The following is a 25,528-nucleotide window of genomic DNA, read 5'->3' on the forward strand; positions in this document are numbered from 1 at the left end:
ACTGAGCTTCTTGGGGAAGGTAAGAAAATGCCTTCATGAATAAGAAGTTGAAAGTGGGCCTTCTTGGCAAGGTCCAAGATGTGAAGAGTAAAGGAGAGAGAGGTTGTGGCAAGACACACAACCAGCAAAGAGAGAAGTTCTGCGGAGGCGATGCAGACACCACAGAAGTAGCACAAGAATGTGAGAAGTCGAACAAGACATCGGAGGAGCATGCGATCGACAAAAAAGACCCGGCAGAGTCCCAGAAGGTACATGGGCTGTCGGGATCGAGAAAAGAAGCAAGAGAAATTTGAAAGCCGGGGTCTGGAGCCCAAATATACCCAAAGAGAATATCTTAAACAATTGGCCATATGATAGTAGCTGGCAGTAGAGTGACCCAGGTATATCGGGAACAAAATGCAGAGAGGAAAACGGGGTTGAGGACCTACAACTTGAGGAGGAGTTCCTCGATAGTTATCTTCTTTGTCTCAGTACCTAGCAGGCGAGTGAACCAGGTCTGCCCAGACAAAACCCTAAAGAATCCTGGGTCTGGGGGAAGGTATTTATTCCCCCTGGTGTTTTGAACTGTGAAACTAAAGCCAAGAAAGGCCATGGGAAGGCAGACCTCCCCCTGCTGTAGTGAACTGTGAAACTAAAGCCAAGAAAGGCCAGGGAAAGGGAGACATTCCCCTGCTGTAGTGAACTGTGAAGCTAAAGCCAAGAAAGGCCACGGGAAGGGCATCCTTCCCCCTGGTGGTGTGAGCTGTGAAAGTAAAGCCAAGAGTGTGTGAGAATAAAACCAAGAAAGACCAGGAGAGTGGGGTAGGGGGCCATTCCCCTGGCATTGTTAATTTGTGAAACCAAGTGAAAATAGTCCAGGTTAAGGGACTAATTCCCTCTGGCTTGGTGTGGGGAACACACTGAGAGCCAGACATCAGGAGAATGGAGTAATACTCGTGGTAATTGAATTTACAAGACGGATAAGCTGATAAGATAGCTCCGCGGGTTGAGCGCTCACTGCTGTGATCTGAGCGTGATCTGCAGGTCGCATGTTCGAATCCCGGCAAGGCCAACTCAGCCTTTCAGCCTTCCGAGGTCGATAAATGAGTCCAATTTCGGTTGGGTGAAATGTATGTAAATATGTGCTCTGTAAAGCGCTTTGGATTAATTTTATTTTCAAATTTGTTTATTGGCATTTTCGTTATAGTTATATATTTCAAGGTGACCGATTGGTCAGCGACATTCAGCCTTTGTGGTCAAACAACAAACTTTACATAACATGAACATAAACAATAGAAACATTAACTATCTCCGATTCAAGGGTGGTTGATGACTGATGAGGTTGTAAGCGGGGAGGAAGCGGCCGGGCAACATGGACACGGGTATGGGCTTTCCGAGAATGTTAAGGCTGGAGGGGCTTGGTTTCGAATGTCTTAGGCAATCATTCAGGTCCTGTGCTAGGGCCGGTAGGTGGTTCAGGGGGGCTTATCATCCGAGGAGTGAAACAGTCTAGACATGGTGTCTTTCCAAGCAGCAAGGGCCATGCTTGACTCATCCGTAGATCTAGCCACGCTGTCCTCCCAAGCTCTTGTTTCGGTGGTCGCCCATCTTTCAAATTCTTTGCGCCATGCCTTTTGATTTGGTCCTGCCGGTCGTTTCCATGCCATGGCGATGGTTCTTTTGGCTGTTATGCATAGCAAGTCCATCAGCTTAACCGCATATTTGAGTTTGGCCAGTCTGGGGTAGCAGCCTAGAAGGCATTCTGCTGGGGTCCATTTATATCTGGTGACTTCTGCCTCTTCGCAGGTTTTTTTTACCGTCGACCAGAGGCTACGGGTTTTGGTGCAGTTCCATAACATATGGATTAAGTCTGCTCCCTCTATCCCACACCAGGTGCACTGTGTCTGGGCGGTTTTGTTGAACTTAGCGATCCTGCTCGGGGTTAAGTAGGTACGATAGAGTACATTTAACTGGAGTAGCCGAAATCTCTGGTTTCTAGAGACCTCTTTCGGGAAGGACAGCGCTCTGCTCCATTCCTCTTCGGACAGCTCCAGTCCCATGTCTGATTCCCAGCGGGTCTTTAGTATATCACCGCAGGGATTGGGGATGTCAACAAGGAGTTTATATATCTGAGATATTGCTTTCCCCTCTTCACTCAGGGTGTACATCAAGGCCAAGAGGGGAGTGACCTCTGGTTCTTCTGGCCAGGTGTCCCATTTTGTGCGTGCTATCTTGCGGATCTTTTGATACCACAGGAATTGGCCAGCGTGAATGCCCTCTTCCTCCTGCAACTCAGCGAACTCCCTGAATGTGCCTCCGGAGTATAGATCGCCCCAGGTGTATACTCCTTTTTCCTCCCAGTGCCTAATTGTGTGGAGGGTGGTGACAGATTTGTCGAGTCCCGAGAGTATTGGCACTTCTTGGAAGTATGGTTGCTTCAGGTGTAACACCGTCTTGGTTCTGCACCATATTTTCCTGCCTAGGATTGTTAGAAAAGGCTGATCGTGTAGCAGAGTTTGAGGGGCCCAGAGCAATTCCCTCAGGCGAATTGGGGAGATCATGGCCTGTAGGAGGGGGTTCTCCGAAGTGGTCCCGTCTGCTAGCCATTTGGTTACATGGCTTAGCTGAGCTGCAAGGTAGTATTTCTCTAGACTAGGTAACTGGATCCCTCCTTGGCTGTGCCGTAATACTAAGGTAGACAGTGCCACCCGATGTCTGCCCTTACCCCATAGAAACTCCTTAATTATTGTGTCGAGAAGCTGAAAGAAGGGCTTGGTGATATAGAAGTGCACATTCTGGAACCCATATAGGAATCTAGGGAGAATGATCATCTTGGTTATTGAGGCCCTGCCCAGCATGGATAATGGAAGCTTAGACCAGAAACTTATGGATTTGCGCAATTTGGGTATCGCAGCCATCGTGTTTCGTGTATGCATTTGTTCTGGGGTGTGCATTATCTGGATCCCAAGGTAACGGAAAGATTCGGTCTCCCACTTTATGCCCACTGAGGGAAGCTCTTCTGCAGATTTATTTTTCAGGGATGCTAATGGAAACATGCAGGATTTCGTTTTGCTAAATTGTATGCCCGAAACTTTGGCGTAGTTATCAAGGATCTCCAGTATTGTCGGGACATTGAGATGAGGGTCGTTAACATATATTAGGACATCGTCTGCATATAGTGAAACAATATGGTCAGTCCCGCCCAGCCTAATTCCTGCATCAAAAAATTGCTGCCTAAGGAAGATCGCAACGGGTTCTAGACCCAGGATGTAGAGCATGGGAGAGAGTGGGCAGCCCTGCCTAGTGCCCCTGCGAATTTCCCATGTGTCTGATACATATTTCCCGGATTTTATCCTGGCCCTAGGTTCATTATATAGGATCATTACCCATCTGATAAATCGTTGACCGAGCCCAAAACCTTCCAGGACCGCTATCAGCCACTCCCAATAAATGGAATCAAATGCTTTAATAGCATCCAGGGAGAGTAGTGTGAGTTGTTTTCCGCTTGTATTGGTTTCAGCTATAATGTGCTGTAGCCTGCGTAAGTTTAAGGACGTGTTACGTCCAGGTATAAAGCCGTTTTGGTCTTCATGTACTATGTCACCAATCACTTTGGACAGACGTCTCGCTAGTATTGTCGTCAGTATTTTCACATCATAGTTAAGCATGGCGAGCGGGCGGTAGGAGTCGCAATTATCGGAGGGTTTATTGGGTTTGAGCATCGGGACCAGTAAGGTTTCCCTCATACTGTCAGGTAGGATACCAGTTTCGAATGTCTCAGAAAAGACCTGGTGTAACAGGGGCGTCAGGGTGGGTTCGTATTCCTTGTAGAATTCTGGGGGGAGTCCATCGCATCCTGGGGTCTTACAAGTAGCGAGGGACCTAATAGCCTCTGTTATGTCTTCCGGTGTGATGTCGGAGTCTAGGGCTTCGGACTGCATTGGTGACAATTTGGGTAGGCCAATTTCCTCTAGGGTGTCCAATATCTGGTCCTGTGGGACCTTGTGTGTGTGGGAGTATAGTTGTGCATAGAATCGTTGGAAGGTATTGTTTATGTCTTGTTGAGTCCTGTGTTCTATGCCTTGTTCGTCTTGTAGTGCTGTAGTAGTATGCCTAGGGTGTTCTTTTTTGCAGAGCCACGCTAGTAGCCGACCTGGTCTATCGGCCTCTGCATGTGCTCTATTAGTTCTAACGCTAAAATCGAACTTAGCCAGCCTGTCCCATGCCCTGGAGCAGTCCTCCCTAAGAGAACTCAGTTCTTCCTCCCTCCCCAACGTGCCAATAGGGGTGGACTCTAGTTGTTGGACTGCCAACTCTTTCTGGTTCAGTTCCTCCCGTAGTAGTTTCCTGATGCCTCCTGCTTTTGCAATTGTTTCTCCCTGTATTACCACCTTTAGGGCATCCCATAGCGTACCTATTTGGTCCACACTGCCTGTGTTTACCGCTATATAGTTTTCGAAGGACTCCTGGAGCTCATCCCTGAAGGTCGGGTCTTTCAGAGCCTCAGCAGGCATTCTCCACATAGGGATGGGCGGTCTAGGGCTGTTGTGTTGCCAGTCTAATAGGAGTGGGGAGTGGTCGGAGATGGTCCTTCCTAAGTATTGTGCGTTAGCCGTCTGAGGCGTGTGTTCTCTGCTTATGAAAAAATAATCTAACCTCGTGTGTAGTTTGTGTGGGGATGAGTAATATGAGTATGTCCTTTCGTTTGGGTGGAGGTCCCGCCAAGCATCTATAAGATCAAATTCGTTGACCGTTGCATTTAGGGATGAGGTGGCAGCGGGGAAGCCGCTTGCCGGTGGATAAGACCTATCTAGTTCAGGATTGTGAACGCAATTAAAATCACCACCCCACAAGAAGAGACCATCCCGATACTGTGACATCTGGGCGCTAAGTGTTTTTAAGTGAGCTGGGATATTATTGTTAGGGAAGTATGAGTTTACTATACATATTTCTCTTTGTTCCACTGTTCCCCATATGATCAGATATCTACCTTCAGGGTCCCTCACCAACCTGCGTAGGAGAAACGGTACCTGGGGGTTGAACCAGATGAACACCCCTCTGGCGAATTTAGAGTAGGGGGCTCCGTAGCCTTGTCCCCCCCAGTGTTCTCTGAGCTTCTCATCCGCTTCAGCGGTGCAGTGAGTCTCTTGTAGGAGAGCAATGTCCACTCTCTTCCTCTGTAGGTAGGATTTAATCCTGTTCCTGCAGGGGTAGGTGCCCAGGCCCCTTACATTCCAGGTCAATAGTCTAATGTGTGTAGCCATCTTGTTTCCGCAAAACACTAAGAGAGCCCCCACTTCCACCAGTGAAGCAGATGGTGGCGACCGGCATCGCCGGTTCGGCACTGTTTTGTGCGGTCCTGCCCATCCCGGCCCTCCAGCCAGTTCCCCCACCAGTCAGTTGTAATTTTGCCTTCGGAGATTTATCAACATTAACAACCTCCTTCCCGTAGGATGGATCAACAGAAAAGAACAACAGTAAACTGCCCCCAGCAGTTGTTATGAACTCACAACGCTCGGGGGCTCCCGGGCCTTCCAGTCCTCTCCAGGTCTTCCAGCCCGGGTGATGTGTAGGTATTTTACCTGCACCGCTTCGGTTGGGGTGGGTCGTCAGTGTTTTTGCACAAGAGCCTCCGAGCTCCTGCCCGATTGCGTCGCCTTCTTGGTGTGGCGATGCGATTTATTCCGAAGTAGTAACCGTGGTTGATGTGTCCTTCAGCTTCTCGCGTGATCTTTGTCGTTGCCCTGGTGTTTATTGTTTCTCGCTGTACCCTCCGCATCTTCAGCCAGATTGTTGTGCTCAAGCCATAGATTTGCCGCCGCTGGGGTTTCAAGGAAGATTGCCTTCCCGTTGTGGAGCACTTTGAGTCTCGCTGGATATAGCAGCATGTATTTAAGGTTGAGTTTCCTTAGAGTGGCCTTCACTGGTATAAAAGAGTTTCTCGCCCGTTGTACTACTGGGGTGTAATCAGGATACATGACTATTGACGCCGCGCCTCTTTTGATCTCTCCGCCTTCTCTCGAGAACCTCAGAATGGCCTCCCGATCCCTGAAATTTAGGATTTTAGCTATTATGGGTCTCGGATGTGAGCCGGGGGGAGGTCGCTTTTGAAGGGATCGGTGAGCTCGCTCCACAGAGAAACCCTGGGTGAGTTTGCCTGCCCCGATTTCCTGCAGGAACAGCGTTTCAATGTATTCGGTGGGGTCGGGGCCCTCTGAATCCTCCGGTATCCCCAGTATTCGGACATTGTTGCGGCGGGCACGGCCCTCCGCATCTTCTGAGCGCGTTTCTAGCCGGGCTACTGTGGATTCCAGCTCTTTGACTTTCGCCCTGAGTTCCTGTGTGGTCTCCGTTGTTTCCCGCAAAGAGGCTTCAGCAGTGACCATTCTGTCGGTTAGGTTTCGCGCGTCTTGTCTCATCAGTTGAATGTCTGATTTTATTTCGCCGATCTTGTCTTCCATGGATGTTCGCAGTGCTGCTATCGCTTGTAGGATTTGGGAGTCTCTAGGATCTGTTGCCTGAGTCGGAGATCCTTGAACAGCGCTCATCTCCTGTGGAATCTGTTGTTTTGGTCGGACTGAGGTGAAGGCATCCATTGTGACAAGTTTGGGTTTGTGCTTTGGAGGTGGCATTCCTTCTAGAGAGGGCTTTGATGAGGTGCTATATGATGTTCGCTTCAAGCTCGTCCACCAGGGCTCTTAGGAGAGTGTTCCGAGAGGTATGTGCAGTGTCCTCGCTGCCTGCAGTGGCAGCGTATCCGTTGAGTCGTTTATGCAACTGATGCCCTCGCTTCTCGTTGTTGTTGGGCCAGACCGTGTTCACATGTTTTAGGGCAGGTTCGCACAGTGTTATGGCCCCTCTCAATGGCCTGGTTCTCGCGGTGTTACTTTTATCGGGACCACTGGTTGTCGGGAATATGGGGCCGTCGTGGTTCGGTGAGCTTGTGGCCCTATGGCTCCTCAGGTCGTTTTCAGTGAGGGAGGGTGCCAGTCACTGGTTTGTTGTAGGCGCTGTCTTCCTGCATGCAGCAAGGTGCTCCCTTTCACTCGTCTCGTCTCGTTACTTTAGGATAATGATCAGGTAGTTGCCAGCGGGTCGTTCTTCCTCTTGGGGGTTGCGGGGGTTATGGTGCTTTGCTGGTTTCCCCAGCCATGGGTGTATCCCTGGGCAGAAGGTGGGGGGAGTGTCCGCTGGGGCGAGGCCACTCCCGGCCGCCGGTGCGGGACGTTCCTTATGCTGGGGCCCGGCACTTCAGCGTTGTGTGTAGCTATCAGTCCGCGTTATATGGCTGGGCCGTGTGATGGCCCTCACCGCGGGGCTCACAGGCCCTCGTTGTGGCCTGGGTGCTTCTTGGTGTCTTGAGTGGCCCGTATCATGTGCGCAGGCCAAGTGGTAGTCGCCCGCAGGGCCCCCACCTGTCGGGTCCAAAGAAGGGCTGGAAGGCCCAGTCTGCCCCTCCGCGCGGTGTTCCTCGTCTGCTTAGGGGCCCGTAGCGGCCCGGGCCACCAGCCCCGGCCTTCACCTCCTCTCTTGCAGCAGCGGTGTGTGGCGGTGTGCGCCCCGCGGCGGTCTCAGCGCAGGGATGAGAGGTGCAGTGGTCTGCTCACCGTCTGTGGCACAGATGACCAGTAGATCATCACCATCCGGAGCCGCAGGTGCCGCCTCCTTCAGTTCCCGGGCTCTCCTCGTCTGCGGGCTTCGGACGAAGTCGCGGCCGCCATTTTGGATTCTCGGGGACCGAAGCGCGGAGGTCGCGTTTTCGGTGTTGCCGGCTCCGTTTTCGTTCGGATTTTTTCTCGGGCGAAGCAGGCTCGGATGAGGCAGCTGGAGGTATGCTTATTTCCGTCCTCGGTTCGGGCTGGAAGTTCCTACGAGGATCGGTCTCAGGATCAGGGCAGGAGCTCAGGAGAAGTACGTCCTCAGTCCATGGATCTAGACCACGCCCCTAAGCGCTTTGGATTAAAGCGCTATATAAATAACACATCATTATCATTATCAAACCAGTGATCCGGAGAAAGGTCGTCATTCCCCCTGAAGGAAAGAAATAGTGAACGTTTGATGCAGTGTTAAAGGGTCGGCAATCTTTTTTTATTTCTGAAACATTCAAACCAGAGGAAGGGAGTTATTCACCCTGGTGAGGAACTTGCAACCAGAGCTATGCTGTCCAGTCCAGGAGGAGGGAGTCATTCTCTTAGACCAAGAACACTGGTGCAATCATTAGTTTAGTTGTACGTGCAAGGGACAGAGAAAGGGACGTTTCACTCTTTTTAGTTGCAATGACATCCTGACAGACCCATTAGCACTTTTAGTTGAGGCAGGGAAAACTCTCATAGCATGGATGTCATTTAGGTGTTGCAGTTGTGACCTCTGGCTGTTAGCTTACGACCCTTGGCCAATCCCTTGTGACCCCTGGAAATCCTTCAATCACAATGCTGAAATGGGAGAGCATGACTAATTCGAAAGCGAGGCACTGCATAGGACGCTTTGGGCTCCATTTTGTTTGAGCCTCAGGCCAGCAGCACATGTGTCATTAGCAGCAACAGCCCCTGGAGCTTCAAAAGTGAAAGGTGAATAGCTGGGAAGAGGGTGGGTGAGGGTGAGGTCCTACTGTCCACTCCGGTGTAGTCAGTCATTTTGATGCAGGACCTACTCCATGCCAGCCCTTTGCACCATGACCCACATCATGGTTGGGTCTGCCCTGCCAGCCCTCCTTTTCTGTGCAGGCACTGGCAACAGGAGGGCTGTGCTGCCGGACTCGGTGGCCACGCAACGGTTGTCGGGAGAGCACTGACTGCAGGTTGATTTTGTGAAATTCTAGGGTCCTTCAGTGGCAGCACTCGTTACGAATGGATGATGGGGTGGTTTTTCTTGTTGGTGCTGTGATGAACGACAGCATTGTGTGCATGGGAGAGTCATCACTCAAAATATCCTCAGAACAGTTTCTATAATTTGTAAGGTACTGGAGTTGGTTGATGCAACTTCTATACAGATCTGAATGCAAGTTCCATGTCACTACTGCATGCGTCTGCTTGGTGGAGGTAGGGCAGGGCGCCGGGGGAGTTGAGTTCAGCCGAAGAAGGCGCGGTGTGAGAAGTCACATCCTCTACAAATAGACAGCAGGCCAGGCGGCATTATTTCCTTTAACACCCTGACATAACAAGGACAGGGTTATTTTTGAGGCCGGCCATATCCTGCAATACGGTGGGCTCCGTTTGCCATATAATGGAGCACGTTTGAAGTAATCTGTCCTGAGCCGATGGCGAGGGTCATCACGTACATTAAGATTCATGATTGCTAGCCGTCAGGAAGGATGACGTTACAAGACCGCATTTGATTTGGCATTTCGCTGCCCCCGTTCCCAGTTTTTCTCGTTCGAAAAAATATGGTGTTAAACATTTTGTCCTTACGGACAAGGGGTATGCTTAACATTCGTTTGATACTAATATTTTCGGATGTATATGATTTCACCGTGGCACAATTGTTCGCGGCCAAATTGGCGGTGGTCAATTCACGAAGACAATTTTGCCACAACCAAATCTGGCCAAAAAACTCCCCACATCCCCCAATACATTCCCCCACCGACCCCCTACTTAACATTTTGCCGTCCGCTCATCTTCTGACCTTGCGGCGTCAGATCTGTCCCTCCTACGCAAGTTGGATCCGACGCGCAGTGTCCACTTTTCTTTTTTTTTTTCTTCCCCTGCCTCCAAACCTCCGGAAGCGGGGGGCACCCCCACTAACTCCAATGGCCATCACTACCAAACATGGGGAGCGTTGGACATCCCTGTAATCCCCTCTCCTCACGTTTGGTAGTGATTACCCAATCTGATCGTTTCCAAAGGATCTAATGGTACTGGCCGAATTCGGCCAGATTTACCATACGATCAATTGGAAATGTTCAGTTTGGGTACTACCATATTTTTAGGGCTAACCAATGGGTTACTGTTCAACAGCCTATGAAATGTGTTTGATTTCCTTAATTTCTCTATTTTTGTCACCGGTATGCCTGCCTTTGTCACTGCTACTTGTGCAAGCGTTTGCTTCCCAGGCCTCCTTCCGGCACAATTAATTAACGACTTGCTTGGAATGGCTGGAGTGTCTCAGCTTTGCAGCAGGTGTCATTTGCAATAGCAGTCTTGCCTCTCCTAGTTCAAAAATGAATCCATCGGGTCCATTAAACATATTTTTTGTTTAACTTTTTTTTTTTTTTTAACAAGGCAAGTAACCATTACAAATATAGACGTCAATGCATTTTTATTAGATACTAATAATTACAAATTTGAGACCATGTTCTCTTAAAATCTTATGTCTCTTATTACATCCTCCATTCGTCGATCTCCCACCCAGGTGGGGAAGAGTGTTTTTGTGTCTGTTCAAGGAGGAGCATGAACTGCTTGACCCAAAGCTAACCCATTTTGCTTTGCTCCCTGTTTGCGTTGGTTACTCCTGGGACCAGAGCCAGTTTGGCAGCTTTTCAGACTACTAATAACCCTCTGGTAAAAAAAAAACTAGACATGCAATAACTTACGTCAACCCCCCTTAGCCTGTGAGTAATGATGCATACTTTGGCACCCTAGATTTGAAAAGTATACATGGAGCGCAGGGTGCAGCTCGGGCTCGCATGCGATGATGAAAAGATCGATCTCATTCATGCAAAACCTTATACGCAAACATATATTGCTCACCATAAGGCAACTACGTAGACACATCACAATTAAAAAAAACATTGCTAACAATATACATTTCTCGAAGTGGATTGGTTTCAATGACGAGGGATATTATCCGTATGGGTATGGAAACGAGGCAACCTACCTTTTTGTTTTGAAGCATTAATTGGTGACATCCTTTACACAACCCTTTCATCTGATGGCTTCAATCTGAGATCTAACCACAGTTAATACCAATGGAAAGGTTTGCAGTTTCGTCCCACACTGCTTTTCCTTTACATTAAAACGTCCCTCCCTTCTTCTTCTTATTGCCACTTATTTAGGCAGAAAGAATGGTGTGCAGCAATTTGAGATTTAGAGTCGAGTTTATAGCAAAGTATAAATCATAAGTGTTTAAGGCAAAGTTAGGAACGTGTATTGAAAACTGCGTAACGTGCTCTGTAGATGTCAATCGTCATTGGAGAAGAGGTTTTAGAGCATTTGCATACGACGTGCTTTACACAGTGAGGTCTGGGATTCACAATCATTTGATACGAAGTGACTGTGCATTATTTTACGCAGCTCCTTGGAGGCAAAACAAAGCACGTTGATTCATTTTCACAGTTAACAGTTGGGAAGATATATAACAGAGATGATCACGCCCCATTATTACATAATGCCAGAGAAAGAAAACTAAACCATCACTTCCTGGGATTTCACTTGGGGCTGAGGTCAAAGGACATCCCAGGACGTGATGTCGTCGGGCAGGTCAAGGGTCGTGTGATGTCACTACTGCTACCCCTGGCATTCTGGTGAAATTACATCCCTGCCTCATAGATGTAGTGAAAGGTAGGCTTTCTCTTAATTTTGACCTTGTATAAAAGTCTATAGCAATCACTACGCCAACTGTGCGTCAGTCTCGTCCTTCTGCACCCTTACACAGCCTGCCAGTTGAAGTAAAAATTACAAAAAAAGAATCACTAGTGGTTGGACGGCACATTGTCCAGGGTTCAAAGCACAAGGCCGATCGACGGAGCAGCAGCTATTGCAGCACTTAAATGTGCCAGAACTTCTAGAAATCAGGCATGCCTTAGGCACTTCTTTGACACAAGAGTATCCTTAAAACAGAAAACACCACAGCCATGTTTTACATAAACAACGTGGGTTGCCCTCTGTCTCTCTCTATTCTCACACAGCAGATTTGGTGCTGGTGCATAAACAGATATGCTTACATCCAGACACCGTGTGTCCTAGGGGTACACAACTGTTTTGCAGACCATTTAAACTGGGGGTTGATCCAAGAACACAGGAGTGTGTAAGCAACATGAAAATACTGAAACAGATGCTCTCAGCTTGGGTTCATCCATTAATTGATATTTGTTGTCAACATAACAAAATGTCCAACCTTAGCTACCTGGTTTCCACAAAATCAAATCCAAGACTTTGCTATTAACGAACGTGCTGTTAATCTGCTGTACCGTTTGTGATTCGAATGAGAAATTGTTTTTTTTTTAAAAAGAGGCCCATGCCGCCAATAAACGCAGCTTAATTTAGGATGTTTGTGCCTTTTGTTGATTGACTTCTTTAGAGCGGAGCCTTTAGTCCTCCATATTACCCTGTGTGTTTTGCCTTTTTAGTTTTGACTTTTTGATGGCACTTTGAAGCCACCTATGAGCCAAAACTGTTTTATTAGAGTAAGAGAGATGTGAGGAGGGCACACACAACTTGTGGGTATTTCGTATTTTACCCACCCATTGACTGGCGAAGGACCTGCTCACCTCTAACTGTTCCCAAGTACTAGATGCCCCTCATAGAACAAAACGCACCCTTCTGGCGATCTTTGAGCTAGGTCCATCACATTAAAATCAAACATGCTCTATGGAGCCTCTCAGTGTTATTTCTAAGCAGTCTTTTGGGAGTAAATGGTTTAATTGCAGATGTAAATGAGCTCTTGGTATAATAAAAATGTCTCAACTAAGTATGCATTCAGCCACTTAATTTGTAAGAAATATGTATGGCCTTATCTATTAATTGTACTGATGATCCGTTAAAAACAAGCATTTGCAAAGCCAATCATTTTGGCTTGTATATAGATATTAGACATTTGCCAGGCCAAAATATCAAAAGCCCAGGTACTCGAGCAGTTTTCTTGCTGTAATCTTAGCTCCAGATAGTACCATTGTGCCTGCCAAATGCCTATCGGATGCCTTCTAAACGCCCAAACTGTTGGCTTTGCCAATGCTTGTTTAGGTCTACTTCTCGGCCCCCGACCTGAAACAGGGGGGGTACTCCTGTAAAACTGATTATTTTTTTTAATTGAAATACCGTTTCCCCCAAATTCAGAACATGGGTTTAAATGCCATTCGACTCTGCTATGAGGGCAACGTGTTTCTACATTCTGACCTGCGTGTGTTTGAGTTCTGTGAGGTGTAAGCAACACAGTGGGTGGGGCTTCTGAGAAAGGCATTTGCATATCTCTGCTGAGATACTTTTTGTTGCTGGTGACCCTTCAGTGGTAAACACCTGCTTTTTGTGCGAACTGTCTGTTTCAATGACCTGCCTGTTCAAGTTATGCTAACGATGCATTCAAATATGGGTTGTTTACTTAATATGTTTAGAATGCTTTGTAAAAAGAATGTCCGCTACATCATATAATTTCCCCAATTCCCTACATATTCGTTAACTTCCACTTTTTTGCTTTTTCTCCCACAGCTCTAAATTCTGGGTCGAATGGTAAGTCTTTTAATATTACACATGTTTTCAAACCTTTTGTTCCTTTTGTATTCAGTAAGGTGGTTTGTCTGTGCCTTTGCAATGCCTGTCCCGAACACATTTTTCTGAGTGCATTGTTTTTGGTGCTTAATGTGCCCGTGTTTGCCGGTGTCCAGCCCCAGCGCATAATTTATAGCTGGGGCTGGGCACCGCACTTCTGAAGTTTACATTGCATGAGCTCTGCATCTGCCTCTGAGAGTGCAGGCATGTCTCCTGCTGCCTCCCACCCATGCCCCTTCTTCCTACTCCTACACTTCAGTCAGAGAGTTCTGCATCTCTACTTCAGGCTCCCAGCAGGGACTTGGATGACAGTGATGTAGTCTTGACCCCTCTGACAACTTCTGTTCTCTGCAGCAGTGGCAGACAATAAACAAACTGTCTTCCAGAACGAGAGAGCCTGGGCTTCACTGCCTTCACCAGAGCCCTGAGCAATGATTTAAAAAACAAGATATGTGTAATGATGCCAGCAATTACTCGCTTATACCTTTTCAAAACAATTTGCAAATTTACATTTACAAATAAATGCTGCAAGTGATCCTTTTACCATGTTTTTGCAAAGGTACCAAAATGAAGTTCACCAGGTTTACATATGGCCATTACTGGGAGAGTTTTGCTTTAAGAAAACGAGTTCAAAGCCAAATAAAGTACTTGGATATGTATTGTTATGATAGTTTATTTGTTAACATTTGTCAAGTGTCCACGTGTGCTCTATTGCTATAAATATAAAGGCCAGCTAATAATCTGCAACTCTTGTTTAAATGTGCATCATGGACTGGATAACTCAATGATGTCATTTAGCAATCTGGGAGGGCAAGTTGCACAATATAATAATGGGGTGGAGGGTTTGCAGAGGACCAAAATGAATGCAAGTATCCCTGCAGCGGCCCACGCTGTGTGACCATTTTATGTGACAAAGCAGGCACTACCAAGGCCCATGTAGTGACTATTATATGCAGTAGTCTGAATACACACAAAGAAAGGGAGAACGCCGTTTTTTTACTTTAAACACATCTTTTGTTAGACAGCCAATTTATTAAAAGGAAATGCCATTTTTGCCAAATAATTACATACTGTTTTATTCAAAATTGCTTATACATTTTTTGAAATTCATTTCTACAATACATAATTCATCCTTTATTTTGTCGCCAGTAATCACAAATACTAAAGGGCAAGTGCAGCCCCCTATCAACCTTTCATCAACCAATCATTCTATTCTATATTTCCACATCAAGTGCAAAAATACAGTAATAAACTACCATAGGACATTTCCTTTTTCAATTGCCTACATCACATATATTTGCGATACAGTTTAGGCTTTTCACTTTAATACTGCTGTGAATCAGTGGGAATCCATATAGTCTTTCTGCCTTGTCGACTCAAGGTTCGGCTTGTGGTCTTCCTGATTTACATAGACCAGCAATCCTCAGGACAAAGTGAATTATGGACAAAGTAAAGTTGATCGACAGGGGTGCACCCCAATCTTAAGAAAATGAGAAATCAGTCATTTTTGTAAAAACTATTCTACCTTTTAGTGCAAATTGCATTTGTTTGAAAATGTGTTGTGGAATTTACCCATTTTAACCCAAGCACCCTATATTTCAACCATTGAACACTCGCATCTAGGCCTACTGCCTTTTTTAGACCTTATTTCAAAGTCTGTGGCTATATCATTACTCCGTCTTGGCATTTCATTGTTACCAGGGCGGTACCTAAAGGCATTGCATCCCTTTTTTGCAAGCATGCGCTATAACACCTACAGCATGTTGACAGTGTGTATAGGTCAATACATTTTTAATCTTTTCCTTTGTTGGTTTCAAAATCCGCTCAGGAAATTTTTTTTCCCTGAAGAGGTGCAGAGTCCCTCTGTTCTAGATGTCATGACATATAATTGCTGCCTCAACATGCTGCGCATTACGGGTAACATAAGTCTGAAAATCAGAGCAAGATACATGTATCATTTTTGAAGGTGGGTTGGATTACACCATTAGTCAGAAGCCTTTTTGAAAAGACTACAAAGCCACTTCAAAGAACCGCCTATATATCGGCGCATTTAAGTCTGGAATTGTAAGCCCTAGTTCACTGCTCACTGTTTAACCAGAGATTTTTTAACATAGTTAATGTTAAAGGACTGAGTGCACAATGGAATCACGCCATGTGCTTAACTGATCATTCTGCCTGCCTAGGCGTGTCTGATTTTTAGTATTCACTAATTTTACTTAATTGTTTTATATTCCCAATTCACTTCAGGAGGCATGGCCGACCATGCAAACCCCTTCTCCTCCCTTCATTTACTTTCAAAAGCAAAGAGCTGGGGGGTCCCATGTTGGTGTCGCCTATTTGATTGTTTTACGTATAGACTACATGGAGGCCATGTTTGAAGTATTTTTATGCTATACTGCTTTTTATGGCTTAGCTCCAAGACACAGCCCATAATTCTCTGTTTACGGAGAGCTACCCCGCACGATTTTGCTGTCTGGGCTCGATCGACGCCGTATTGGAAGTAATTTTATACAGGTTTAGGCTCCAACGCACATCCGATATATGTGCTGGGAATATACATTTGAAAAATTAACTTCCCTTTAAAAAGGAAAAAAGCTGGGAATATATATTGAAAGATCGAAAAAATAAGTTACCACGTACACCAAGTTCTCGTGTGGTCAGCATAGAGAATGCTCCGGCATTTGTCGAAATTAGTCCCGTTTAGAACCAACATTCTATAGACCTTGTTATTGAAATTAGCCATGAGTAAAAACATTGTGCATTAACCAGATGTGTTGTTCAAAGTATGCATTTAATGTTCTGCCGACAGCTCCCTCATGGCATGCTTATATTTAGGCTAGCAAAACCGGCCACTGTAGTTAGTCATTCAGGCCCTTAACATGTGTACGTAAGCGATGGATCATCGCTGTTCCAGTTTGACTAATCTGTTGGACATCAAAAAGTTACCAGCATCACATTTAAGTTGACCAATAATTAACCACTGCATATCATTTTTGGTGTGGTTGGCTGTGACAAAATGCTGCACCAATGGCGCCCTCATAGTTTTGTACGAATACGTGGACGATGTTCATTAATCCTGGTCATGACCTTTCTTGTTGTCATACCAATGTCATCTCCTTGTAAACTACAAAATGTATTTATAATCTGTACCCTTAATGTATTAATATGCAACATGTAAATGCATTATCCACCGGTACCTCCCCTGTAACTAAGCTCCCCACAAGTAACAGCACCTCGATGCCCAAGGGCTATTTGTGCGCTATACAAATGTAAAAAAAAATAATATGCACCATAAATCACAAGGGCACTTAATGGCATATATGACATTAGTGGATTAACCATTTTTAAATAGCTGCAGCTCCCAAGACAAAGTTTTATGAATGAAAACATTTGTTTTTATGGTGAATTGGCAAATGCTGCATGTTCCACATGGATAGTGGCCCATAACTGGCACACGTTCTTGTGTCCAAACTGCATGTACAGTGTTTTGTGCCAAAGTAGATAAAGGAATTTTGAGTCTGGAGTGCACTAATCTGTTGCAAATTTTCTTGCCACGTTTAAGTGCAACTAGATGAGTGCCTGCTGTACATCCTGTGCTTGCGACCAGGTTCCAATATTGTCTGATAAGTTTCTACAACTGTGCCGTGTGTTTAGAAAAAGTGATAACAGACAATTAGGTCTGACTCTGGCTTTTTTTCTCGAGTGTAAAACAGATGTTATCTGTCAGTGTAACATGCCTTCTTAGCTGATCTTTTGATTAATTTGCAAGGAATACCCCCCTCTCTGATAGTGTGGCTCCTAGATTGGATGGATATGGATGCTGTTCAAAATCACTGTTCAGAGGGCAGTTCTGCTGCATTCTCAAATACTGCCCATAGGTTAGGTTATCCCTCAGTGCTCTAGGGTGCTGGCTAGAGTACAGTAAGAGTATTCCGTTCTGTTTCCTTGCAATATAAGGTGGTGTATAACTGTCCATTTTGATGGCAAATAAGCAAATCCAAAAATGGCAGCGACACATAATCGCAGTGGAATGTAAATTCCAAATTGACATTACATTGTTTTAACCAAGAGATACACTAATTTACTGTTACTCTACTTACCTGCCAAATAAAGAATATGCTGTCAATATATCTTTTCCAATATTGTACTTGATTGCCAAAGGGGGGGGTTGTTGTAACTAAAGAGATCTTCTAAGCGTGCCATGTAAATATTGGCGAGGCTCGGGGCAAAGGCTACACCCATAGCGGTTCCATGCTTTTGCTCATGGAGTTAGTTTAGGAATTTTGTTACATAGAGCTATCTGGAGCAAACTCAAAATAACCCCTACTGGTATAGCATGCGGCGTGGGTGAATTTGTTTAGTTTTAGTTCTAGAGTGTCCATAGCCTCATTCTGAGGGATGTTTGAATACAATGATGTTATGTCAAGGGGCACCAAGAGATTACTTTCTGGGTCAAATGGTAGATCTTCAAATTAGTTAATGACTGCCGTGGTGTCCTTCAGGAAGGATGGTGTGTTTTCAGCCAATTCATGTGTGACTTTTTCTATGTATTTGCTACATTGTTCCAATATTGACCGACATAAAGAAATTATCAGTTTACCTGGTGGCTTCTCACGATTTTTGTGGATCTTTGTCAACGCATATCGCGTAGGTAGCCGACAGTCTCTTGGAGTTCGAAAACGAGCCTCTTCTGGGGTGAGAAACTCCTGTTCTATTCCTGTGGTACATAACTTCTGAAGCTGTTCCAATTCGTTGGTGGGGGTTCTCGTTATTTATCAACAATTGTACCATTGTAATATATTGATTTCTGCCCAGGATCACAATGCCACCTCCTTTATCCGCTGGCTTAATTACAAAATCTCTGTTTGCTGCCATGGATTTTAAATCTCGATTTTCTTCTCTAGTTAGGTTATGATGGTAGCCCAATCACGGCTGGTTCAAAAGCACTATCGGTAGGGTCCGCAGAGTCATATTTTCAAATTGACTATTTCCATGGGGAGCAAGCACAACATGTTCTGTAGAAGGTTGCAGAGGACCTGGTGGCATGAAGGGAGCACAGCAGCGGCCCATGCTGTGGCTATTCTATCTTAGGGAGCAGGCACTACGAAGGCCCATATGGTGACTATTATACATGGTAATCTGTGAGCACAACAGGATGTGTGCAGAAAGTTGTAGAGGACCTGGATGCATGAAGGGAGCACTGCAGAGGCAAATGCTGTGGGTATTCTGGCTAAGCAGAGCAGGCCCAAGGCCCATATTGTGACTGTAAAACATTGCAGTCTGAGAGCACAAAATGATGATGGTGGGAGGTTTGCAGAGTACATTGATGCATGAAGGAAACACAGCAGAGGCCCATACTGTGGCTACTTTAGGTGATGGGAGCAGGTGCTACCAAGGCTCATATTGTAACTGTTCTCTGTAGCTTAATGGAGCACAACATAACGATGTGGGGGAAGTTTGAAGAGGAGTTGGATACACAAAGGGAGCACTGCAAAGGCCCATGCAGTAGCTATTTTATTTGAGGGAGCAGACATTATTAAGGCCCATATTGTGACTATTATATGTGGTTCTCTTGAAGCACAACATGATGTGGAGAAGTTTGTAGAGGACCTAAATGCATGAAGGGAGCACTGCAGAGGCCCATGCTGGGGTTATTTTATATGAGGGAGCAGGCATTACAGAGGCCCATAATGTGACTGTTATAGGTGGTATTCTCAGAGCACACCATGATGTTGGGAAGTTTGTAGGGGGCTTGATGCATGAAGGGAGTACTGCAGAGGCCCATGCTGTGGCTATTGTAGGTGAAGGTAGCAAAAGCTCTGAAGGCCCATATTGTGACTTATATGGCAGTCTGGAAGAAGAACGTAATGATGGGGGGCCGTTTGCAGGGCTCCTGGTGCATGAAGGGAGCTTTGGACTGGCCCATGATGTGGCTATTCTAGGTGAAGGTAGCAGACACTACCAAGGCCCATATTGTGACTGTTATATGTGAAAGTCCGGGAGAAGAACATAATGAAGTGGGGACCTAAATGCTTGAAGGGAACACTACAGAGGCTCATGCTGTGGCTGTTTTATGTGATGGAGCAGGCATTACCAAGTCCCAAATTGTGACTATTATATGTGGTAGTCTAGGAGCACAACTTGATGTGATGAGGTTTACAGAGGACCTGGATGCATGAAAGGAGACCTGCAGAAGATCCTGCCGTGGCTATGGTACGATGGGGAAGCTTGGATTACTAAAATTCATGCAGTGCCTATCCTACATGCATAGTGAATGTATTGCTAAGCCATATGCTGGACCTGTTACATTAGAGGGACACCTGCACTGTGGAGGCCCATGCTATGCTTGTTCTATATGAGCAGAGCTTCAACTGCCACTGCTTATACCACTGTGTCTGTTCTTTGTGAGCAGAGCAGGCACTACACAGACCCATACTGTGACAAATATATGTGGGGTGAGATTGCACTGCTGAGGTCCGTATTGAACCTGTTTTACTTGCGGGGAGTTTACAATTAGGTCACACATGCTGTTTTACATAAGGAGAGTTTGCACAACTGAGGCCATTCCTATGCCGGTTCTCTGTGAGAGTAGTTTGAACTGCTAGTTACAGTGCTAAGACTACTGTATTGTGTGTGAGGGAAGCTTGCTCTGCTAAAACCCATGCTGCAACCATTCTACTTAATGGAAGCTTGCACTACTGAGTCCCGTGCAGTACCTATTCATTGTGATGAAAGTTTGAACTGCTGCTTTCGGGTTCTGTGTTGAAGGAATGTTACTGTGATGAATCTGATGATGTCATTGCTCCCTTCCCGGAGGTAGCCTCTGCTCATGTGGCCAAGGGATGTCAGCTGCTACCTGATCATGACCATGGGGATGGCTTTTAGATGAAGGATCACATGAGGGGAGGTGACCCTGAGGAGTGGGGGGGGGGCAGGCATCATCAGATGACGCATGCTATCCCTCTTTCCCTTTTAGTGATAACCACTCCATTCCTCATGTCTTAATGGCATACTGTAATAATTCCCTTCAACAACCGGCAAAGTTTGCTGACCATCTCCTTCAACATTCGGAAGCAAATAGAATGACAGACTGAGATGAGAAAGCAAACTGCCCAAATGAAGATTATTAGGCTGAGCCAGAAGGAGCAGTCTAGTGTTTGGAGGAAGCAGATGTTATCAGAGTAACAGCCTTCTTAGGAGCAGGAGTTCAAAAACAGAACAGCTGAGAGCAACGGGGAGATCTGACTGGTTAGTCACTGCTGGGGAACCCAAGGTGTCAGGTGGACATTCAGGCAAGGAGACACAGAAGAACCGTTGAGAAGACTTTCCAGCTTGGGCTGGGAATCCAGGAGGCACCCAGCGAGACAGAGAAGCTGCACAAAGAGGGAGGTGGCGTCTGGACCGGAGATGCATTCTCGCAAGTAGGAGAGACGATTAAGAGGAACGCGAGGCAAAGGAGCTTCGCACCGGCAAGGAAACCTGGAGTGACAGGCAGACTGCCACCAGCCGCAGAGATGCACTGCCCGAAGTGGAGAGAGGGAGAGGGAGAGTGAGAAAGAAAGGGTGAGGGAGCAGAAGTAGAGAAGGACCTGAGTGGGGTCGTAGGAGCCAACAACAGAGCCATCCTAAAGCCGGTGAGCCCACAGTGGAAGGTCGGGCCCCGATAGGGAGCTGGAGAAAGCATTCATGGTTGCTAACTGAACGGGAGGCAAATTCTCTATGGCTTACACCACAAACTGATTTTAAAAGTCCCAGTATTTGAGGAGACACACATACACCAGTGATAAGAAAATCATCTGTGCTGGAGCAGGACCTCCTAGCCACTGCTGGAGCAGTGACCCATTGCTGCTGCACCTTGTGCTGGACTGCACCAAGGTATGTCACCTAGCCCTAGCAATTGTGACTCTCTGGGTTATTCTTAGCGCGTTAGGCGCGGTAACCATTTAAAATCGATTCTTGGCTTGTTTGTGCACTACAATTCAAACGCTTGCGTTTGCTGCACATTGCAAATTTTGTAAAGTTGTGGCTGTCCTTCTGACTGAGCCTCAACCACTCGGCCACCATTACAGCACACGAGGCTGAATCCATTCCAAGATGGCCGCCCGTGCCTTCTGAAGCCTCCCCTCCTCTGTGCTTCCTTCACCTGACCTGAGAAGACTGATGATTGGCTCTCCCACCCTACTTCTCCACCCATCAGTCGCCGGGAGGGGCAAGCCGGCACTTCCGGGAAAGGCCCTGAGGGCAAGGCCAACAACTGTCCAGAGACTGTCCTGAGCTGACCAGAGCCCAGGGCCATACCCCATGCTCGTTTCTTATGAGGTTGTGAGTAATTCATATTTGTCTTACCTGCTCCACCTGCACACCTTACCATGTCCACTCAATCTGCTCCCTTTATTACCTTACCGGCATCTGCTATGTGTCCCAGCCACTGCATTGAACGTTAAGGTTGCTTAAAACATTCGCAACAGTGCGCCACCTCTAGTCGGACCTACGTACTCTACATTGTGGTAGACATCTCTACTATCCACTCTCCTCATAGACAAATCACATTTATGTGTTCGTTACTAATGCATTTGAACTTGTGCCTCTCTGCATTTTAATCGACTGCCTTTTTGGCTCCCTCTGCTAAAATCGATTCTAGGTATGTTTGGATTATGTATTTGAACTTGTGCCTTTCTGCATTTTAATCGACTGCCTTTTTGGCTCCCTCTGCTAAAACCGAATCTAGGTATGTTTGGATTATGTATTTGAACTTGTGCCTTTCTGCATCTTAATGGACTGCCTTTTTGGCTCCCTCTGCTAAAATCGAATCAAGGTATCTAGCTATCTAAGTATCTGTACCCTAATACACTGCTACCGCGGTTACTGCTGCCTTACTTTCTGTGCACGCCACTGCATCTACGGTGGTCATTGTTATTATTGTTTAACATTGTGTGCAATTGCCTACAACAGCACCTCTACCTCAACCAACCGTTTTTGTAGATCTGGCAGGCATCTGCTTTTAGACTGTATTAGGCCAACATGCCCTCCACCCTCACTACTCTGTTTGCAAGAATACTGCCCACCCTACTCTACCTCACACGGCACACCGGTGGGACAGTACCCAATTACACCACCGCCTCCCTCCACTACCCCAATCTTCACAACACCATGACTATGCCGTCCACTGCTCACCACACCAACCCTTACCTCAACAACCCAGCCTTATGGCTCCAACACTTTGCTTCCAGACCTTCACCAAACATACCATGTTCCATCACCCTGAGAAATGCCAGACTTGGCTCGCGACTCACGCACACCTCCCATCACTCTCTGCATCTTAACATACCGCCTCTGACCTCCACCGCATCCACACACTTGAAAAACCCATCATCACCTCACCCCAACCTCCCTAACACTAGCAATATTAAGGGTGCATTAATCAATGTCAGATCACTCACGGATCACGCTCTAGAAGTGGCTGACCTTATTCTTACCCTCGACCTCGACTTTATGGCTATCAACAAAACTTGGCTTAACGCAGCCTCTGGCCCACTACTCTCCCTTGCCATCCCTCCAGGTTACAACATTATCAGACACGATCGTAACTCTAACCAGTCCATAGGTGGTGGCATTGTCATCATCCATAAAAATGCTCTAAACTTCCACCTCTCCTCTGTGCATCACTTTTCCTCTATGGAAGCCAAACTAGCCGTCACTCCTAACCACTCTATCACCTTCCATCTACTTTACCGGCCACCTGGGCCGCTATCCATCTTCGCTGAGGACCTCTCCAACATCATCACTCATAACACCAAAACCAAATTCCAAGCCTCGATATTAGGGGACTTTAACCTGGGCCTCACTGATCCCAATTACACTGTTGCCATGACTATTGATAATATGCTTATGAATGCAGGATTCATACAGTTATCAAACAACTTACCCACATTAAAGGCAGAACCCTCGACTGGCTAGCCTCCCACAATTGTCCTATCCATATCATCTCTAACCAACAGTATGCATGGACTGATCACAACTTAATTACATTTAACATTCAGTCCATACCTGCCAGCCTCTCTCCTACCCTTACACCGGCTACTGCCACCCGCAATAAACGTGACATCACTTGCGACAGACTCCTCCCCCTCCTGCTCCCGGCTTTCAATGACCAGGTTCGCTCATGCTCCGACCCCACGGCTATGGTTGACACCTTTAACCTCGCTATGCAAAAAGCCTTAGATATCATCGCCCCATCCAAATTGAGAAAACCCAAACCTCGAGCCCACCTGAACTCTTGGTTCACACCCCAGCTCAGAACCCTGCGCAAAGAAAAACAAATTGGAAAAGGCTCTCCTCGGCAAGATTGCCACCCTCCAAATTAAAATCAATAACAAACAATCAAGCCTACAATCCAACCTACAACCCAACCCTATCCCCACCCTAAACCACCCCATCCCAGACTCTCTGACTCCTTTTAGCTTCTCTCCACTCTCCATTTCCGAAGTGGAAAAGATCATCACCAGCCTTAAACCGACCAATTGCCAAGACGACCTTTGCCCGGCACCTATAATCAATGAAGCAGCTCATGACCTAGCGCCATTCATTACTACGCTCATCAACTCTTCCTTTAGCTCTGGGATCGTACCCGACAATCTAAAGGACGTGTGGGTCATCCCCCTATTGAAAAAACCTACCCTGGACGCTAGTATACCCACAAACTACAGGCCAATCACCACGGTCCCGTTTTTACTAAAAATCCTCGACCGTGCAGCATATCTACAAATTCAAGATTACCTTGAATCTAACAAACTCTTGGGATTTAGGCAATCTGGGTTCCGGCCACGTCATGGCACTGAAACTGCCCTCATAGATTTAAAAACACAGATTGAAGATCTAAAAGACAAAGGCAAACTTGCTCTCGTACTCCTCTTGGACCTTTCGGCGGCCTTTGATCTCGTCAATCATGAAATCCTCTGCCACCACCTTAAATCAGCTGCACACTTGTCCTATAAATCTACAACCTGGATTAGCTCCTTTTTAGACAATAGATCTATGCACGTGTTGTCTCCACTAGCAGCCGCCCCACCTGCACCTGTCTCCAGTGGCGTGTCACAAGGATCTTGTGTTTCACCCACGTTGTATAACGTGTTCACCAAACCTCTCTTCGATATCTTGGACTATCTGGGTGTCACTTACACCAACTACGCCGACGACACCCAGATACTAATCCCTATCTCAGGTGACTACACAGCTGACTACCTCGCTATAATGTCATCTACCAGGTATTCAGGCGTGGATGGCTCAACACGGACTCTGTCTTAATGATGAAAAGACTGAGCTCCTTATTCTTGGTTCGCCACAAAAAGTTACCAAACTCGACCCTGCGTTCAAGTCCTTCATCATCGATGGGAATATTATCCCAACCGCCAAGGACACAAAAACCCTAGGGATCTACATTGACTCGACCCTATCCCTGACCATACAAACTAACTCGGTCTCTTCCGCAGCGGCATATACCTGCAAGCTTATTACAGCCTGTCGCCCTTTCCTCTCTGCAACCAATTGTGTCACCCTGGCTAGAACTCTTGTATTATCCAAGATTGATTACTGCAATGCACTGTACCTAGGCACCAATTGCTGCAACCTAAACAAGTTGCAAATTGTCCAAAACAATGCGATTAGAGCTGCCCTCAACATTCCCAGGCGCCAACACATATCCGACACCAGACGCAATATTCGCTGGCTCTCAGTCCCACACCGTATCTCCCTGAAAACCCTGGCTCTTAGCCACAAATGCCTTCATAACCAAGCTCCCTGCTACCTGGCCCACCGATTTGCCCTCCACAACTCCATTAGACCCCGCAGAATGGCTCATTTAAACTGCCTTGAGGTTCCACGTTTCAATCTCCAAAGGTCAGGTGGAATTAGCTTCCCTATCTTGGCAGCTAAACTCTGGAACACGCTTCCTAATGAGCTTGGAGCAGAACCCTCATTCCCGAGATTCAAACACCTTCCGAAAACCTGGCTGGCCGCCCAGGACTTTTAGCTCTGGGTTCTCTGCTTAATTTGTACATGTATATATAATCTGCTTGTCCTCTCATTGCTATTATTATACCTATAAATTCTGTATTATACTTGTAAACTTTGTA

General features: G+C 46.4%; 1 protein-coding gene across 2 annotated transcripts in view; it reads left to right on the forward strand.

Moving 5' to 3' along the window:
* MAP3K5 (mitogen-activated protein kinase kinase kinase 5) overlaps nucleotides 1-25,528 on the forward strand; it is a 1,851,596-nt gene that overhangs the window by 1,660,675 nt on the left and 165,393 nt on the right. For both annotated transcript variants that reach the window (XM_069607656.1, XM_069607657.1), the window contains exon 21: nucleotides 13,338-13,358. In XM_069607656.1, coding sequence (XP_069463757.1) covers nucleotides 13,338-13,358 — 21 coding nt within the window. The remainder of the gene's footprint in view (nucleotides 1-13,337; nucleotides 13,359-25,528) is intronic.

This window comes from Ambystoma mexicanum, chromosome 4q (genome assembly GCF_040938575.1).
Source record: "Ambystoma mexicanum isolate Mex_15411 chromosome 4q, UKY_AmexF1_1, whole genome shotgun sequence".
Taxonomy (NCBI): Eukaryota; Metazoa; Chordata; class Amphibia; order Caudata; family Ambystomatidae; genus Ambystoma; species Ambystoma mexicanum.